The sequence below is a fragment of the Rattus rattus genome, chromosome 5, assembly GCF_011064425.1.
Source record: "Rattus rattus isolate New Zealand chromosome 5, Rrattus_CSIRO_v1, whole genome shotgun sequence".
NCBI lineage: Eukaryota > Metazoa > Chordata > Mammalia > Rodentia > Muridae > Rattus > Rattus rattus.
The window spans coordinates 46971079-46988004 of NC_046158.1; the positions used below are offsets into that span (position 1 = coordinate 46971079).

General features: G+C 43.6%; 1 protein-coding gene across 1 annotated transcript; it reads left to right on the plus strand.

Moving 5' to 3' along the window:
* Positions 1-1742: 1742 nt before the first annotated feature.
* On the plus strand, positions 1743-14937 carry Klhl41 (kelch like family member 41). Its single transcript, XM_032903438.1, has 6 exons — positions 1743-3045; positions 6328-6485; positions 6593-6700; positions 9199-9384; positions 10488-10634; positions 14357-14937. The coding sequence occupies exons 1-6, from the start codon at positions 1936-1938 to the stop codon at positions 14466-14468; spliced, it is 1821 nt and encodes a 606-aa protein (XP_032759329.1). The 5' UTR covers positions 1743-1935; the 3' UTR covers positions 14469-14937.
* Positions 14938-16926: the final 1989 nt, after the last annotated feature.

Below are 16926 nucleotides of genomic sequence, written 5' to 3' on the forward strand. Positions count from 1 at the left end.
AATAAGATCTAATACTACGTACAACCACAGCACCAAGTCCAATCTAGTACTGTCCGGATTCACTAGAAACCAATGAAAAACTATACATGGTTTCTTCATTGCAATGAGGAAGGATTTCTGATATTTACAGATTACAAATAAAATGCCTCCCACAAACACTGCTCACTGATACCAAGCAAACAGGACGATACCATGGCCCACTGGCAAGCAATCACGCCGAACGGCGTTCCCTGCTGTTTGCATCTGACACACTAGTCTTTTCAAATGTTAGGTGTCACGTCTATCATGTATTGTTTAAACAGGGGAGCAGCCGCTGGCCTCGTCCAGTGTGTGAAAACCTTTAGTGACATCTATAAATGGAACAGAACCACTGAGCCCTCCCCTCAGCTGTCATTGCAGCAGCTGGCAGGGACATCAACTTGCTGTGAGCGAAGAGAGAAGTGCCCTTTATGGAGAGAGAGCTGAAAGCTTGGAGATCCACAACTCCCTGGATTTGGGCTGTTCGCTCAACAGAAATTTGTGGAACGTCCACGAGGTGTAGGGACTGTCTAGATAGAGCACAAACCCATGACACACATCAGGGCTTCACCGAGCTCCTGTTTGTGGGGACACATTTGAGAACAGCGGCCAGTGAAGCTGTAGCATCTTTGTAGTTCTACTGAGTTGAGGATGTGATCGTGGTCCCTGTCACAAAGGACTTCATGAAGAGATGCAGAATGCCATCTAGATGTAAATGAAGGGACCATTGGAGACATGACAAGGTCTATTCACATAGCCCAGCCTGGCTTTAAACTCAGTGTCATGGAGAATAAACTTCCTCCCTCTGCCTCACAAGGTCCTGGAATGACAGGTGTGTGCCACTATGCCTGGCTGAGTTCTTTGAAATCACTTCTTCCTTCTATAGGGTGCTCCATTATCAACAGCATAAATGTCTCCAGAATTACATTTTCTTAAACAAGGCCTGCTCTCTAAATATTACAGGTGATAGAGTTGCTCGCCCTGATTTTACTGTCTCTGGGGATAGCATTTTTCTCATAGGGCTGCATCTGTTCTAGTTTTTAACTTTTTATCTTGTGAAACGCACAAAATATTCCTAGTTTGTATGCGGGTCTTTCCCCAAAGACTGAACTGTTTTTCTCTGGTCTTGGTTCCTTTTAAACTTTTGTCTAAACTAATACAAAAGTATTGTTGTCACTTCATATATCCCTTGTATAGCAAGACAGAATGTAAACAAATTTGATAATTTAGTGGTAATTATAGTTTCCCTACTTAAAAATAAAGATAATTTGGAATATTTTAGAGTATGTGTCTCTGTATTTTTCAGTTATGATAGAGATCTCATTTAAAAGGTTAGATAAAACTAAGAAGTATATAAACATCTTCACATTTCCTACTTAAGAAAATCCTATCTGCTTTTAGTAGAAAACGACATTTTGTATTTTGAACCATTGGACTCATAGCTTATGAGAATTGAGCTCACCTCATATTCTTGACCTTGGCATCATTAATTCAGACGTCAAGTAGCTTGCCACTAGGCCATTTTTAGAGGAGTGACTCATTTTTATGATCCATATTTTTTCCTGTTAGTTCAGTAAGCATTTTCTCGTGGCCACCCTTTATTAACGTATGTTTCAACACTCTGTGGTTCACAGCCTTCCACTTCACCCGAACGTCATGTTTCTTAGCAGTTTCCTTAGTGACCAGAAGTCCCAGTTGTCACTTTCAATCTCAGACAGCTGAGCAGCGCTGCTTTCCAAACCGGCTCTCCGAAATTCCCGTTGTTAGAGCCGGCGTCTATATTTAGCCGGTGGGATTAAATTGCAAAGGCTCCAGGCTGGGCAGGGCACACTGATCTGCCCTTTTACAGCTAGACCTTGTGTGCAACCAGGAGCAAAGACCCTCAGTGTCCCCTTCCTTACCCAGGTTCCTCACAGAATGGATTCCCAGCGGGAGCTTGCAGAGGAACTCCGGCTTTACCAATCCACCCTTCTTCAGGATGGTCTAAAAGATCTCCTGGAAGAGAAAAAATTCATCGATTGTACCCTAAAAGCAGGTGACAAAAGTTTTCCTTGCCACAGACTGATATTGTCGGCTTGTAGCCCTTACTTCCGTGAGTATTTCTTATCTGAAATTGAGGAGGAGAAGAAAAAGGAGATGGCGCTAGACAATGTGGATCCTGCTATACTTGATTTGATCATCAAATACCTGTACTCTGCCAGTATTGATCTCAATGACGGGAACGTGCAAGACATCTTCGCCCTGTCCAGCCGCTTCCAGATTCCGTCGGTGTTCACCGTCTGTGTGTCTTACCTTCAGAAAAGACTGGCTCCTGGTAACTGTCTGGCCATCCTAAGATTGGGGCTTCTTCTCGACTGTCCAAGACTTGCCATTTCTGCCCGGGAATTTGTGTCAGATCGCTTTGTGCAGATTTGTAAGGAAGAAGACTTCATGCAACTGTCCCCACAGGAGCTGATCTCTGTCATTTCAAACGACAGCCTCAACGTAGAAAAGGAAGAAGTGGTATTTGAGGCCGTGATGAAATGGGTACGGACAGACAAAGAAAATAGGGCGAAAAATCTTAGTGAAGTATTTGACTGTATTCGTTTTCGCCTTATGACTGAGAAATATTTCAAAGATCATGTCGAGAAGGATGACATAATTAAAAGCAACCCAGAAGTCCAGAAAAAAATCAAAGTTCTAAAGGACGCTTTTGCAGGCAAACTTCCAGAACCCAGCAAAAACACAGAGAAACGGGGGACGGGCGAGGTGAACGGTGATGTTGGTGATGAAGACTTACTTCCTGGTTACCTGAATGATATCCCCAGACATGGAATGTTCGTCAAAGATCTCATCCTCTTGGTCAATGACACAGCTGCAGTGGCGTATGACCCCATGGAAAATGAGTGTTACCTTACTGCCCTAGCTGAGCAGATCCCCAGAAATCATTCCAGTATTGTTACCCAACAGAACCAGGTCTACGTGGTCGGAGGACTGTACGTGGACGAAGAGAATAAAGATCAACCCCTGCAGTCGTATTTTTTCCAGGTAAGAATGCACAGGCTGGGGTTCACCACCGTTAGCCAATTTGTGAATTGTCTGGGGGCAGGGTGCTTACATACCATTCACACGGATATCCCAGTGTGCTTTCTTACACTGTGATGCTTAGCAGAGTATCATAACTAGACTTCATATTTAATAAAAAGGCGTGGTGAAGGAAGTTTACACCTAACTCACGACTCACAATTTCCTTCCCACCCTTTCTCCCTTATAGTATATATAGGAAGCTGGTGGTAGTTACAGTTCTTCAAAGCTCAGGGTTTCGGTAAAGACTGACCTTATAATCTTTAACACTGTTACCTGATAAATAGGTTAGAATATTTTCCTTAAAGTTATTGGTCTATACCACGATGCCTTACACACTGCAAGGGAGTGGGACTTAGTCTGCTTTTCTCCTAATCTGGGGAAGGAACATTTCATTTCTTATTTCTTGTTACTGTATAAAAGATTTTATTGGAAAAGAAAGGACTCTTGTGTATATTCTGTATACTTTGGATCATATAAAAAAAAAAAAGCATTCCCAAATGTCACTGATTGACTTAACCCGAACCTTCAGTATTGCCAATCAATACTTTGGGGCTCGTGGTTCAATCAGTAAGAATTTGTTTAGGTCATAGATAATCGTGGCCTGGGATTTTCAGGCACTTAAGTTGGAAAGGCCAGAGATAGACAAGTGTAGAATGTCATACCACAGTCACCACATGCTTTCAAAATACACAACATACCAGGCATTCACAAAATACTACCTGTCACCAAGTTGATAGAGAAATATAGTCAAAATAATAGATACTAATCATGTTTCTTAATTTTCTAAGTTCCAGTGAAAGGCACTAGCAAAAGTATTTGAATGTGACCCAGAGATTTCCCCCAAGCTCTATTTTCAAATTCAGATTTACTTTAGAAAGGGCAAATCCAATGAGAGAGATTTTAAGTATATCTGGGAAGTGAAAAATAGCAAATCAAATGGATAGGTAGACAGGCACAGACAGACAGACAGGTCAGACAGATAATATAGTCATAGACCCAAGGAACAGTTACAGCATCGAATTATTCTCAACACACACATGTGCGCGTGTGTGTGCGCGCGCACACACACACACATACACACAAACACAAACACACACTTTAAAATATACCCACAGCCCACACTCTATTTTTCTTTTTTTTTTTTTTTTTTTTTTTTTTTTCGGAGCTGGGGACCCAACCCAGGGCCTTGCGCTTGCTAGGCAAGTGCTCTACCACTGAGCTAAATCCCCAACCCCGCCCACACTCTATTTTCAAGGCCTCGTTTTAACTTGTGCTTTCTCCATCCTGTTGTTTCCCTTTAACTTTACTGTGTCTGGATTTGCAAGTGAGATTACCTGACGAAGCAGGAGCCACGGAAACAGTTACACAGAGGAAGGGCGTTTCCCCTGCCGCTTCTAAAAGGCACAGGTGTAGATCAAGATGCCTGAATTGAAATAAAAGAGAGCTTCCTGTGAGAATTGCAGCCTTTGTAGGATTCTGCTTGGCCACAGGTGTGATGTGGATTACAGAGTGAACTGGCATTTGGCATATGACTGTGGGGATTCGGGGACCTTATCAAGACTGATTTCCCCTCCTCCGTGGAACTCATAGATTCAAGTTTTAGACCACAGGAGGCAGAGTACACTTTGAGTGTTCTACATATAAACCCTAATTTTAACAGTGGGATCTTGAAGGGTTTAATAGCTTGAGAACTTATCCACTAAAGGCACTGGCTGGCCACCTACTGTCATCTGGTATAGAAAATGATCCAAGGATAAGATAGGAAGGTGGGTACCACACAGTCTGGATGGGACCTGGGCCCTCAGGTTTGGGATTAAGATAGCTGTTGATCCATTAAAAATAAAAGTGCCAAAGCTGCATAATGGCATCTCAAGCAATAAAACGCCTATAGACTTATTAGATGGCATGGTATTGAAAACCACCTAAAAAGCCCTGTGAAGTCGGGCAAGTGTACCCACCCGTCAGCCAACTGAGAGGACTTGTCTGAGTATTTTGCACAGAACTTGTCAGACTTCCATAAAGGTTTATTGTTAGTTCTACGTCATTACCTAGTACTCCCCCCCCCACTCCACAGCCGTGCTAGGAATCAAACCCAGGGGTTTGCACTTGTAATCTCAGCCCCACTGGACTACATACTCTCTGCCCCATGACACTTTCTTGACCGCAGATTCCTTTCCAAGAGTGAAAACATTACAGTCACAATCTAGATGCTGGATCAAAGTGTCTGCAAAGCTAACACAAGGGGATTAACCGTGTGTCATGCTGTGTCTTTTGGTCTCAGAACTTTAACTGGCCCTACTAGACCAGAAACAGAATGGCTTCCAGAGAAGCCCCTCCACATCACTACCAGTCTCTCCTGTTCCAGGCTGTATCGGTTTTGAGGTGAATGCATTCCTCCTCACCTGGAAATGGCATGCAACAGCTCAGCTACGCCTCTCAGATAGTTTCCTCGGCAGTGCTACCCTAAAATGCGAAAAGGAGTATGTTACGATTTTAGAAACTAGGTGCCAGAATGAATCCCTAGTCAGAGCGCAACACTGACAGGTCCATTGTAGAGCTGGCTGCAAGCCAGACTGCTTCTCAGCATAAACCAGAAAGACGATATTTAAGATGACGTCACCCAAAACACAGGTATTGAAATGAGTATTTTTCTGTGCCCAAAACAATAAAACACAGGCAACTCAGACATGTTTAAAAGATGGAAAAGAGATACTGCCCTCCCTCTCAGTGGTCTGTGGACTGAGCGACAAGCCCAGCTGTCCCGGGTGCTGGCTCTGGGAGTGTGTTAAATATAGCAGGCAGGGGTCATTCGCATACTGTGACCCCTGCCATAGACACCCTGTCTCTTCCCCAGTGTCCCCAAAGTATTAAGATTCTTTGTTTCAAAACTGACTGAGGCACCTCCAGGGAAGGATTTGACAAGAAACTGCCCAGTTCTAACAATTCCATTTTAGTCTCTCTTCTCTCTTGATATTGTTTTGGGGGGTTTGTTTTTGTTTTTGTTCGAGTATTTTATTTTTATAGGCCAAGTAGATTTTCTCATTCTCTTTAGTAGCTCTGAGCCAAACTCTAAATATGACACTTTAAGATTATTCTAAGCTAAAATATAATACTTTAGGACGATAGTTGTGTAGAGATCTTCATTCATCTCTGGAGATTTTAAGCCACATGAAACACCGAGAACTTCTTAGTTACACCTGGTAATATCTTTCTACGTATCTCCATAACTCATTTTTTTTCCAGCTTGATAACGTATCATCTGAGTGGGTCGGACTGCCGCCTCTCCCGTCAGCCAGGTGCCTCTTTGGCCTGGGAGAGGTAGATGACAAAATCTATGTGGTCGCCGGCAAAGACCTTCAAACAGAGGCCTCCCTGGATTCAGTATTATGCTATGATCCTGTGTAAGTTGACGTGACAGTCCCACAACATTCCTGTTCCATAAGCATGCCTACAACAAATCCGTATTTTCACCAGCTGGAACATGAATTCTATTATCATTTAATTCTAGGGCTGCAAAGTGGAGTGAAGTGAAAAATCTTCCTATTAAAGTTTATGGCCATAATGTGATCTCACATAATGGGATGATATACTGTCTGGGCGGAAAGACAGATGACAAGTAAGTGCCCCAAGGTTTCCTTTGGATTGACATCTGAGTATGGCTAAGGTTTCTTCCTTTTTATTTATTATTTATTTTTTATACTACATGCTGAAATGGGACTTGGGTCTCTAACACCATATTTTGCAGATAAAAAATGCAAATAAAATTCTGAAAAGTTATGAGAGGAAATTGTAATTATAAGGTTTTAAAGTCACTAGACCAAAGAGGGAGGAATGTAGGACGCGTCCACATGAGCACAGTCCCTCAGTGATACACATCCTGATCGTGGAAGAGCAGCATCTAGGAGCACAGTCAGCCTTTCATTTTACAACACAGACCAGTAGGCTTTCTTACTCAGTGAACCATAAGCAGATTAACATTTAAATCTTCACCTTGTTATTATCTAATGTGGACGGGGTGCACGTGGGGAAGCACACTCGGATGTCAGAAGACACCACCGAGGAGCTCCTTCCACCATGAGGGATCTAGGGACGGAACTCAGGTCACCAGGCTGAAGGGGATAGAAATTTCTGTTGTACTCGAAGTATATCCGTTAGCAAAACAGTACGCAGAAAATGATATGATTTATACTTTATGTGTATACGAGGGAATTTATATTGGTTGGAGACTTAAAAGCACAGTAACTGGAGGAGTGCAGTCATTTCCCCAGCGACATGTTTGTGGTTCACTCACTCTCAAGTCTGCATTTCACTACCTCTAGCTAGTCCCTTGAGAGAGAACCAGGGTACACCTCATGTAGGACCCCATCTTGGCTTCTAGGCCACCAGTTCTCAATCTGTGGGTCACCACAATCAACTCTTCACAGGGATTGCCTAAGACCGTTGGAAAACAGACATTTCATCACAATTCGTAACAGAAGTAAAATTACAGTTATGAATTAGAAACAAAAATTACTTTTGGTTGGGTGTTCACCACAACATGAGGGACTGTATTAAAGGGTCACAATGTTAGGAAAACTGAGATCCACCAGTCTAAGTCATCTGTAGTTAGGACAGAGATCTAACATCTCAGAGAGCGCTCCTGTGCTCAGTTAAGCCAGCATCCCATCTAGTCAAATGATCACCTTTCATTTACAGTGTGAAGTCTCCCATCCTAGAGAAAGCTGCCTTACTTGGTTTATCATTTGTGCAGGCTAACTGTGAATAGAGCTGTCCAACCATGGAAAGGAAAGGAAATTACGACTTGTAAGGGTCCAGTTGGGCACAGTAGCATGGACCCTCAGTCCCAGGCTGAGGCCAGAGAATCAGCTGGTCCTGGGATTTCCAGACTACCAAGACGACACAGGAACACCCTATCCAAAAACAAACCACAAAACCAAAAAGATCACAGGTGCAGCAGAAAGAAAATCAAATATAACCTTCTGTGTCGAGTAAAGAGCTCTATTCTGGAGTGAATTAATTTTATTCAATTAGAATGATAAAACAGAAAATATAACTGAACAAGCGCTGAGTTTTTTATCCTCTCTCTCCATATGAAAAGATGGATATCCGGAAATGAAATCCCTTCCGTAATCTTTGCTTTCTCCATCAAATGAACACTAATTAAGGGTAGACGTGGTAAATGCACCCCTAATTCGGACGTTTCCTCTGAGTATGTGGAACAGAGAATCCCTATTAAGTGCGTTATGACTTTGAAACACTGGAACTCTGCCAAAATGGTTTACATTGTTCCCTTCAGATAACATCAGTAACCAGAAAATCAGTACCTCAATAAGAAGCACTCATGTCTGCCAGAAGTAATATATTAATCCTGAGACTCTTAGTACCCAGAGAGCATTGCCTAGCAAATGTCCAAGAACTTTGAAATAAATCATTGCGAAAAGTAGAGGGCTGAGGCTGAGGGATGACTCAGTCGTACTTTGTAGAACATGGAAGGCCTTGTATCCAACCCCAAATACGTGGGGAGGGGCAGAGGGGACATAAAGTGCCCTAGTGAATATGGTTTTCTGTTCTGGCCTCACCAAGACATTCCTTGCCATAGTCAAGTTGTAGAGGAAATGTTTATGCATGGTCTTTCTCATATTAAGAAAAAACTATTCTCACAAAAGAGTTTTTGTTTATTGGCATTACCAAACTGGTTACTATTGGGATTTAGGACTATTGATCGGTTATGGAAAACTTTAAGACTCCCAAGGTCTATCCTGAGAATAATTCAATGAAACTACATGTTTCTGGTGGCATTTAGCATGTAAAAGTGTTTTCATCATTAGTCAGTCTACGTGATTACTTATGTAATCTACAGTCACAATGGGTTTTTAATATAGGATCTATAGATAAGACTGGACTCACTGGGGGAAAAAATTTTTTTAGGTTTGAACCCAGAGGCTCACACATGCTCTGTTAGTACTCTGCCACTAAGCTGCATCCCTCAAACAGTGCCAGGTTACTTTACATAAAGTACTATATACTCCATCACAAACAGAACTAAATTATTAAAGCAGCTTTCACGAAAAGAAGGTTCTAAAGGGAGCATTTATTTTCTTTTTATGTTCACAGAAAGTGTACAAATAGGGTGTTTATCTACAACCCCAAGAAAGGAGACTGGAAGGATCTGGCTCCAATGAAAACCCCTCGTTCCATGTTTGGAGTGGCAATCCATAAAGGCAAAATCGTGATCGCAGGAGGCGTCACTGAAGATGGCCTTTCAGCTTCAGTTGAAGCCTTCGACCTCAAAACCAATAAGTGAGTTGCTCTGCTGCAGCATAAGAATCCCGTACGTTAGTTTTGCATCTGGGTAGCAGCTAGGCTTTCTCAGCCTCGGGAGGGGAAGCCAGAGAACCTTGGGTTAAAGGGGAAGGATTTCCCACTCCCCATGCCTCATCATTAGGAAAATGCGGCTCATGAGTTAGTGCTGACACATCGCTTGCCTGCCTCTGCGCTAACTGTATCCATCCAGTCATGTAGCAAAGGCATGATTACCTCTGAAATACTGTACAACCTTAGGTGGATATGCATGTCTGAGGAACCGGTAGTTTACAAATTAAAGGGCCAGGCGTGGTGGCGCAGACCTTTACTCCCAGCACTTGAGAGGCAAAGGCAGGTGGATCTCTGAGTTCAAGGCCAGCCTGGTCCACACAGAGAAATACTGCCTCGATAAACAAAATCAAACAAAAATAATGAAAAGATTTCCACTTGTTGGCAGCTGGCACTCATACACGAGTGCTTTACATGTTTCTTACTTTTTTTTAACTTCTGTTTTTATTGGATTTATGTGAAGATACTTGACTAATATTTTATATGAAATTAATCTTCCTAAATTTTTGAGCTTATACACCTAGGTGAGTACATATGTTTATACAATCACACATATATTGTATTTTATACATTTTACACATAGCATATATACAATAGCATGTTCATTGCCTTAGCAATGAAAAATTAGAGTAGTGTTACTTTTTTTAAAGAAACCAAATGTATATGATTACAAAATAATGTTGATAGCCGGAAATTACAAGGCATTTTTATGAAACTAGTTTTAAATGATTATTAAAAATGATGTTCTTAAAGACTGGACAGTAAGGGTAAATTCTCCAATGCAAAAGAAGCTTAAATCTGCTGGATTCAGTGGGCGGGGCACAACTTTGACTCTGAGTTCCAGGCCAGCCAGAGCCATGTAGTGGAACCCTGTCTAAAACAAAGAAGTGTAAACCTGGACACAAAACTATAAACCCTCTGTGTTTCTAGCTTTATATACACACACACACACTTTAAAAATAAAAAAATTACACCAAAATGGTGTGTTTCTGTACATTTTATGTGGACTGCATTTTCAATAAAATACCTAGGTGGGAAGTGATGACGGAATTTCCCCAAGAAAGAAGCTCCATCAGCCTGGTGAGCCTGGCCGGATCCCTGTACGCCATCGGCGGCTTTGCGATGATTCAGTTGGAATCTAAAGAGTTCGCGCCCACTGAAGTCAATGACATATGGAAGTAAGTTGTCCTCTGTCTAACTCTTTGAACCAGTATTAAATCAGATCGTTAATAAGCAATTTTGTAGTGAATAAGCCGGATTTTCCCACCCTGCACGATACGTCTCGGTAGTAGGTAAGTTTACACTTCAAGTCTAACTGAACTTTCGAACATGCGGCTTACTGACCAAGAACTTGTGATTAGCTGTGAGACCAAAGAAAGAAGTCATCCAGACTGGTTTCTTTTTTGTTGTTGTTATTTGAATTTTTTAAAAGTGTTATTTTATGTATATGGGTGTTTTGCCTGCATGTATGCCTGTTTACCAAACGCCTGTCTGATGCATTCGGTGGCCAGAAGAGGGCGCTGGAGAGAGCTGGAGTTACAGACATCTGTGACCTCATGTGGATGCTGGGAATCAAACCTGGGTCCTCTGGAAGGCCAGCCAGTGGACTTGACTGCCAAGCCACCGCTCCAGCCCTAGACAGGTTTCTTTAATTGTAAAATGAGATCAGATAGCTGAGCTGTTCTGCCCAGTTCTAGCTTTAAGCGTGTAATACTCCAGCCACCCAGTAGGGCAGGGGGCTTTGTCTTCCTTCAGAGTAGGTCCTTTCCTAGGAAAACACAGCACTCGGGGGCTGGAGAGATGGCTCAGTGGTTAAGAGCACTGGTTGTTCTTCCAGAGGACCTGGAGCACCTACCTGGCCGCTCACAACTGTCTATAACTCCAGCTCCAGGGGATCTGACACCCTCACACAGATATACAAGCAGGCACATTTAAAAATAATCATTTGAAAATCATTTTTAAAAAGCCACAGCACTGAAGAAACATTTAGCCTTTTAAGTTTTACATGCACTCATTAAGTATAATTCATTCTTCCAATTGTTTGATGGTTTGATTTTTTTTTTCAGGTTCTTTTTTTTTCCTTTTCTTTTGACCAGTCTGGTCTCAAACTCAAGAGATCCATCAGCCTCTGCCTCCCGAGTGGAGTGCTGGGATTAAAGGTGTGCGCCACCAGGCCTGGTGGTCAATGCTTTTTTAGAAAGAAGTGAACATGTCTATCCATTTACCGCCCCGACAGCTGCGGGGCAGTTCTCCCAAGTATGCAGTGGTTACTCAACTGAACTATTTTAGTCAAAGAATGTTTTTAAAGGGCAGGGAACACTTTTACCACAGTGTCAGATACAGTAAATATCGAATGGAAACCAAGATATATCCTGGAGGTCACAGGAGCGTAAGTTTTATTTGGAGACCATAGTCATCTGTAGAGCATCTGATGATTGATAGGTCCCATCAGGAGAGTTTGAATGGTTCTTGCTGCTAGCCCAGGCTTGACATCTGACTTACAGGAGAGGACCCTTGGGTACCTAGGAAGAGCCTAAGTGAGCCCATGCTGTATGCTCGCCTAGAAACAGCCAGCCTCATGCTCTCCCATCAGACCAGCCCCACTGCAAGGCTGAGGTCTTGGAGTGGCCTGTTCTCCGATGGGCTGACGCCCTGCCCCCCAGGGTGTGGCCTACAGAATATCTGCAGCATCAGCATCCCTTCGAGCTACTTGGAGACACAGAATCCCAGACCCCTCTCAGAGCTCCTGAACCAGAGGTGGCATTTTAACAAGATTCCTATCGATTCGTTGGCACATTTCATTTATGTCCAGTCAGTGATGGCGGACATTGTTCCTGAGAGCAAAGACTGGATGTTATTCATCCTCGACCCAAACTACAGGTGCTATATTCCTGCTGCCCAGCCACAGGGCTGAAAGACCAGAAGTTTCACCAGACCACTCTTCCATGCCTTGGACACTTCTTGATAGGCAGACAGTTCATGGCAGGGCTCAGGGTACCTGGAGCTCTATAATTCAATCCCATGTACACACACACACACACACACACACACACACACACACACACACACACACTACATACATACGCACATACAAGCTTTAAAAATCCTTACATTATATTAACTACTTATGTTGAGGAAAAAGTGGCTATAAAACATAATTCATTGCAATCTCGTTCCATAAATAAATAAATAAACCCTGGAGATTTACAAGGACCATGGAGGCTAGAGTTGGCAAGAGGGTAAGATACAGAAATACTGGACTTAGCAGAAACAGAATGAATAATGGAAGCATTAGAGGTTTTGGAGAACAGGTACAGGGTGAATAAGTAGTGAGCCCCAACCCAGACCGCACAGCACCCTCTGCGACACTTCTACACCACACCGCGCCAGGCCTTCACACAGACTGATCAGCCCAGGTTCTGGAGATGAGACCCAAGCATCACTATTTCTTAAAACCTCAGGTGATCGGGTGTGCAGATGAGTTTGAAAAACACTGACGGGAAGAAACCGTGCCAACAACTAACTGAACCTCTCACGAGCCATGAGGTTCTGTGTAGTCTATGCTGCCCCAGCAAGAGGAAGCAGTAGGCAGTAAGGAGAAGAAAGGTGCAAGGTTTCCTGCTAAATGGTCCTCTTACCATGGCCATGAGAACCTCAGAAGGAGCTCCTGCCTGGAATTCATCTCTGTGTTAGGGAGTAGGTCCCAAACTCGCCAGCACAGTGGGATCACTACAGAGCTCTCAGAGCCACCAGGGCCCCTCTCCCACCCCTGCTGATGGGTTTACCTGGGTTGGGAATGCAAGCTGGACTTTGGAAACTTGACAGATCCCCAAAATAATTTTACACGTGCAGAATTGCTAGGAAAGCACTAGATTAGGGTTTGGGGTGGGGCACCCACCACTGTCTTGCTTAGCAGTGGAAATGTTAATTTGTGTGGTTGTTTTCTCACTCGGAGTAATGTCTGAAGGGATAATCCTCAGACTGTATTGCAGTGCTTTCTCAGGTTCCCCAAGTCACATGTCAGAACACACTCGAAACCTGTCATCCTTTCTATGGTGATGTGCAAAGTAAATTCCCATTGTACTTGGAGACAGGATCTCATCCAATATCCCAGGCTGGCCTCCAACTCATTATGTATGTATATAGCCCATGTGCCCTCAAATTCCAGTCAGATACCATGCATTTTTTTTTAAAGATTTATTTTATTTACTATATATATGAGTACACTGTAGAAGGGGACATCAGATCCCATTACAGATGGCTGTGAGCCACCATGTGGTTGCTGGGAATTGAACTCAGGACCTCTAGAAGAGCAGTCGGTGCTCTTAACCACTGAGCCACCTCTCCAGCCCCTCAAACACACATTTTAAGGCAATGGAAATTTTATCTCTGTAATCTTGAGTATTCAGATGCAAAGACCGGTTCCCGTTCCTAATGAGCGGCAAGAGCATAGTCTAAGAGCAGTCCTCAAGGAAGAGAGGGGAAGGGGAGCATTTTAGAGTCAGTACTGCGTCAGACCCACACGAGGCACTAGTGGATGAGAACTATTGAAACCACAGTTTAGGCTGAGTCCCGCTTTTCTGAATTCTTCCTCTAAAGAGTCTGCTTCCCCTGACTTCACCAGCAATCACCACCAGTGCCAGGGTGGGTGATGAACTGCTCCGATGACCATTTCTGGACAGACCAGTCCAATACAAGAGCACAGCCCAGGTCTGCGCTCACTCAGTGTGCACACTTTGAAAGGAGTTATTTACCAGGCAGGCACTTGGTCTGGGTGGAAGGCAATGGGACTGTTTTTTTCTTTTTTCCAGAAGAGCCCATTTCTATACTAAACACAAAAAAAAAAAAATTACAAAACCTCTCATTAAAGGCTGCTTACTGCTTTCTTTTCTTCCATCAGGTATGAAGATGATAAAAAAGAATGGGCTGGGATGCTGAAGGAGATCCGTTATGCTTCGGGAGCTAGTTGCCTAGCAACACGCTTAAATCTGTTTAAACTGTCTAAACTATAAAGGAGGTGACAAAGACACCGTTTGAGAGGTGGCTTGTTGGGACAAGAGGGCCTTAATGTATTGTCCTTCTTTAAGCCTATACAATGATTCATGTAGGGTTACCTTGATCCGTGCAGTTCCTGGGAGATAAAACAGTGTAACCGAATCCCAAGGTGTTTTAGTGTGTGGAGTATAAAACCATTTGCTAGGAAGTTAGTATACAGTTGAACAATGTATTTGTCAAACCTTTCTCATAGGAGCGAGCTTTCTACATCCTGATGTTTACTAATCCTTTGTATTCTTAAGGTACATTTACACTCGTTTTCTATTATAAATGAAATGCATATGTCTACACTCTCAAGAGATGTTTGAGTAACAGAACCCTCGCCCCGGTTTTGAGCTACGACAGGAATCTTGTGCCTTTTAATGAAGATGACTGGAAGTGCTGTTTAAGAAGTGTAATAAAGGAGTGTCCAGTCCCTTCCCCATTCTTCATGTGACCCTCGCTATTAGCCATTCCCAGTACAGCATGAATACAGTGCGTGCGTGTGCCACAGCGCGTGTGTAGAGGTCAGAAGGTAACATCTGGCGTCACAGTCCACCTTACTAGAGACAGGGTCTCTCTGCCACTTCTCTACTGTCCAGGATAGTTTGCCTGCAAGCTTCTTTGTGGATTGCTGTCTGCCGCCCATCTTCCTGCAGGAACACTCATGCTATATGCCTTTTGGGGGTGGGAGGAGAGTTCCCAGCTTCTGCGGCAAGCATGCTTACCTGCTGAAAAAGACTTGCATTTAAAACCCAGGAAATCGTAGGCTTCACAACATTAAGCACAGCAGCTATAATGGGGAGTGATCTAGTGATCTTTAAACTTCCAAGGCAGGAAAGACTAAGGAGGGTAGATAGTCACTGGTTCAGTTTTTAGCTTTAATTCCTCTAAAGGGCCACTTGTTTACTAAATTGAGCCAGGTGTGGTGGCCGATGTCTGAAGCCGTGGCTCTTGAGGGGCTTCCCCAAGAGGACTGCTGGAACACACAAGTTGGAGCCCAGCTTGGCTAACACAGTAAGACATCAAATGGAGGGATGTGAGGCTCTACACCAGTTTTTCTTGGTGTAGACTTCTCAGTCTACGGAAGAGTCAACCATGTAAGTCATGACCTAAGAACCACTTGGACTCTGCCAAACATCTGTGTAAGGGTTGATCGTCATGGGCCTCCATTGCTGGCTCTTCTTCTGCTTCTGGATGCCAGAGTGCCTGAGGGGACAGTCCCACATCTCCCCCGCATCCACATTCTTCTCCAATAGCACCTTAAGTGATGCCATGTAGTCCCAGGATATTAAATCCCACGCTCCACATGTCTTTCTGAAGCCGGGACCTCCCTGTGATCTGCAAACTGAGTGGGCTTCCCAGGTGCTGGGAAAGTGTTCCAACGCATCTGAACAAATTCAGGATTGTCCTCCAGCCCTCCTCCTCCTCGCTCTTCCCATATGTCCCAGTCTTGGTGAGACGAATGTATTTGTGTCACACCCTCTCAGCCAAGATTCAGAGACCATCCCAGATGAGGGGACAGACCGTAAGAGCCAGACAGTGTCCTGGAGCGACAGGCACCTGCACTCAGGAACTCAGAGCTACAGCTGCCCACACAAGATCAAGCCAGTCAACACTCAGCGGGGCCCCAGGCCCACTCCTAGTTTAGAAGCCACAGCAGTCGCAGGCGGAGCAAGTGAGCTTTCTTCAGGCCTAGGACATGCCACAGTGGACAGCCTTCTACCCATGTGCACGCAGCAATGCTAAACAGACTCACTTGGGTTACATAGTCAAACGTATAGAGAGAGAACGGGGGACATAAACAATAGAGAAAGGGGGAGGACTCAGGAGGGGCATGAGAGGTGGATGTGACTTAATCAAAATAAAATCTTCATGCATGAGGAAAAAATAGAAAAATTAAAAATTCCACATTGTAAATTTTTTTCTCTTTTTTAAGGGGTTGGGTGTTTTGAGGCAATGTCTCACATTATTGCCCAGGCTGGCCTGGAACTCACGCTGACATCGATCTCACAGCAAGTCTCCTATCTCACCTCCAGAGGGTTGGGATTAAGTCACTTTTTAAAAGGGCTCTTAGCTGCGACGATGCCACATGGCTCATGCCTATACTCCAGCATTTAGGAGGCAGACACAGGAGGAATGCCACAGGTTGACACCAGCCAGGTCTACTTAAGATTTAAAAAATCAAATATTAAAATTAAAATATATAAAATATATACATTCTTAGTATTCCTTGCCAAAACTCTACAATGGCCTCTTGTCTTACTGGGAGGAGCCGTGAGGTCATATGGTGTTGACTTGTTACCTCTGACCTTTTACTACACTTCCAACCCACTTCCTACTGGATTTGCTTTAACCACAATAGATCTCAATGTATCTGGTAGGCCCAAATACATCAGGCTTTTCCACCTCAGAATATGTGCCCTTAGCTTGTTT

What these genes read in the sequence shown, in the direction of transcription:
- Klhl41 (XM_032903438.1), top strand. Translation starts at nt 1,936, where the DNA reads ATGGATTCCCAGCGGGAGCTTGCAGAGGAACTCCGGCTTTACCAATCC. An exon ending in GGCGGAAAGACAGATGACAA is followed by an intron (nt 6,701 to 9,198) that starts GTAAGTGCCCCA and finishes TTATGTTCACAG; the next exon opens with AAAGTGTACAAATAGGGTGT. An exon ending in TTCGACCTCAAAACCAATAA is followed by an intron (nt 9,385 to 10,487) that starts GTGAGTTGCTCT and finishes TAAAATACCTAG; the next exon opens with GTGGGAAGTGATGACGGAAT.